Consider the following 2924-nt stretch of genomic DNA (forward strand, 5'->3'; position numbering starts at 1 on the left):
GACCCCTCGACGGCAACTGCTGCGGCAGTGCCCGTCCGTCGTAAGGGCTCGGCACAAGGCGTTTCGCCTTTCCTTCCAGTTGTGCACAGCTGTACGTGACCTGCCTCTCCCTCCCTGGATTTACGTTAGAGTTAATCCCGGACAATCGGGATGAGAAGAATTATAGATGGTGTCATGCAAAATTCTCAGTTCCCTTCCCCCAACTAAACGCAAGTTAGGCTACAGAATAAACTCAGGGTGAGCACTGCTGTCTTTCACATTCAAAAATAAAATTAAATGTAGCCTTTCTATAGTTGATGAAAAATTTGCTGTCTGTTGCCCTAGCTTTCACGTGCTCTCTACTTTCTGTGCTGTTTTTTCTTCAGCCAGTCCTGTGCACCACTGACCTTAAAATTAAACTCACGAACTCCAGCTCCCCCCCCCTTTTTTTTTTAAGTTATTCCATATCAAGATACCTAAACTGCATTTGGATCAACCCGTTAGATGTATAATTTAAAACTTATTTTTTAGAAGTCCATTTTTTTTAGTACTAAATACTGATGGGTTTAGAATGAACTTTATACTGTTCTCCTAGTATAATGGCATAGGATAGTGTGATAATCTGAAGTACTTTAGCCTAAAAGTCCTCACTTCTTGATTGTAACAAATGACACAGATGCTGACAAAAGAGGTCCTTAATTGGCCTGGATGAGTACCCTGCAGTACTGGCAGTAGCTTAGTGCTGCATGCTTAAAAGGTAAATAAAACCTCTGATACAGTACCTGGCCAATTGTGCTGTTCAGAGGAATAAAATCCCTTCCCAAGTCCTGTCAATTATGTTACTTAAACCCCCAAAACCTGCATTGATGTTAAACATGATAAGCAAGAAGAACTCATTAATGAGGAAAGAGAGTTGCAGTCCTAAAGCAGCCAAGTTTTGCTACAGGAGTGCTAAGTTTTTTCTGTGCTTAAATTCCATTCCCACATCAAGAAACTATAATGTAGACCTTTGGATTTTGCAGAGCATAGTAATAGAGTAAATGTAATAGGGTACAGGTTTGTGCTTTTACATAGACAATCAGGGCATTGTTCATAAGGGAAAAAAATACAAATATGAAATAGACTATGCAAGTTTGTAAGGTACAGTTTTGAAGTGAAAGTGGCATTAAAAAAAAAAAGTCGTAGTTTTCCATAATGGTGATTTTTTTTTTTTCTCCTCTTGTCTAAAACCCCCAAAATCTGTCTTGTAAGATTAGTTCCATATGTGTGTTTGTGCATGTGTTTCTGAATCAAAAAGTGAAAGTGAAAAGCTGGCCCAGGAAGAGCTAATGTGTGCTAATTTGCAGTTTCAACTTTCAATCACCTGCGGTCAATCACCTGTGGTGGAGAGGGTGAGTTAGAAAAGAACAAATTGTAAGAAATGCTTGATCTTGGTGCATTATTTTAAGAAGGAAAATGCTACGTTTACATTTTTTCGCCTGTAATTATATTTTAGGATGTAGATAAAATCCAAGCACCAATATCTTTGATGAGAATACGATCTAATCACGCCATCACCATTTTACAAACTTCTCGGGTTACACAAGTGACATCTGAAGGAATGGGGGCATACAGTTAGTGTGCCTGGTGCTTACAGAATGGGTTTTCTTATCCAATTAACTACCTTCTGTGATCTGTGTAATTTCAGCGGTGAGGTGTACATGTGGAAGGTGGGAATTTCTTTCTGGGAGGTGAGTCAGTATTCAAGGCATGCCCTGTGTACAGGCATCAGCCCTGTGCTGCTGCCATTCCGACAGGCTTTGAGAAAATGCTGAACACAGCTCCCAACAAGTAAATGGGCTCTGTCCTCTGTATAAAATTTGAAAATTAACCTATGAAAATAGAGGGATTCCTGTGGTACCGGTGGACTGGAGAGAGGCGGTAGGATGGGTGGTCTGGTTCTTGAGGACTGGGACAGGCATCAGTAAATTTCCCCAGTAAAGACAGGTCCTTATTCCTTTAGGCCTGTTGCAAAAGAAGCAATTTTAGCCTTTGCAAAACTGTAGATAGGCAAGAGTGGAAGACCCTTAACTGTAATGATAAATAATGTTTGGTTTTTTTGATTTTTTTTTTTGTTTTGCTATAGATTTGGAATGGAAAATAATTTATGTGGGTTCAGCTGAAAGTGAAGAGTATGATCAGGTGTTAGACTCTGTTTTGGTAGGACCTGTTCCTGCGGGCAGACACATGTTTGTATTTCAGGTAAGATTGATTTAACTGTGTCTTAAAAGAGTTGTCTTAATTTGTTTAAAGATGACTGTTTCAAACTAAGAGGCACTTGAAAAAATAACGGTAAGCTAGAAAAATATTTCAGTCAGCTCTTCAGGTATGATACACCTTCCTTTAAAGCCTGTTCATGAGCTGGTATTTCTTGCCCCTGATATTTCCATGGTAATATTTTCACTTGTGGTATCAATAATTAGTGATATAAGCGCTGTTCCTGTAGTTACTGATAATTTTGACCAGTCTAATTTACAAATATATTCTAGATCACTTAGCAATCGAGTGCCAGTTACCTGATATACACTAGCACCATCAGGCTTAACTACTGCAGTTGGTGGCAGTTTCAGACAATCAGGAGCACTAGGTTAATGTAGACAACATCTTCAGAAGATCAGGCCAACAAATTCATTCTAAAACTCAGCCAGAACAGTCAAGAGTTCATTTCTATTTGGCAGGATAATTGGTTCAACCGTGATGTTTGGCTAAGCATGCTAAATCACAACAAAATATAACAATTTGTAAAATAATACACAATTCCAATGGTAGATAGTAGGCATTTGGGACACAAGTGTGTAGATCAAGACTGTCCAACAAACTCTGGAGCAGGTGATACTCATAAAATACTGTTGTTGAAGCCAAAAGTTACTAAGAAGGAAAAAGGAAGGAAAGGAAAGCAGGGAAAG

The 2924-nt window shown here is 39.0% G+C and overlaps 2 protein-coding genes across 4 annotated transcripts in view; one reads left to right on the forward strand and one right to left on the reverse strand.

Moving 5' to 3' along the window:
• MCM9 (minichromosome maintenance 9 homologous recombination repair factor) overlaps nucleotides 1-2924 on the reverse strand; it is a 45647-nt gene that overhangs the window by 18428 nt on the left and 24295 nt on the right. The gene's annotated exons all lie outside the window — the stretch shown is intronic.
• Nucleotides 1-2924, forward strand: part of ASF1A (anti-silencing function 1A histone chaperone) — a 17605-nt gene that overhangs the window by 2038 nt on the left and 12643 nt on the right. For all 3 annotated transcript variants that reach the window (XR_004842810.1, XM_035900708.1, XM_009645231.2), the window contains exon 3: nucleotides 2105-2220. Coding sequence is in view for 2 of the 3 variants with exons in the window: in XM_035900708.1 (XP_035756601.1) it covers nucleotides 2105-2220 (116 nt within the window). In the remaining variant the exon portion in view is untranslated. The remainder of the gene's footprint in view (nucleotides 1-2104; nucleotides 2221-2924) is intronic.

The sequence above is a fragment of the Egretta garzetta genome, unplaced genomic scaffold, assembly GCF_000687185.1.
Source record: "Egretta garzetta isolate BGI_Z169 unplaced genomic scaffold, ASM68718v1 scaffold18, whole genome shotgun sequence".
NCBI lineage: Eukaryota > Metazoa > Chordata > Aves > Pelecaniformes > Ardeidae > Egretta > Egretta garzetta.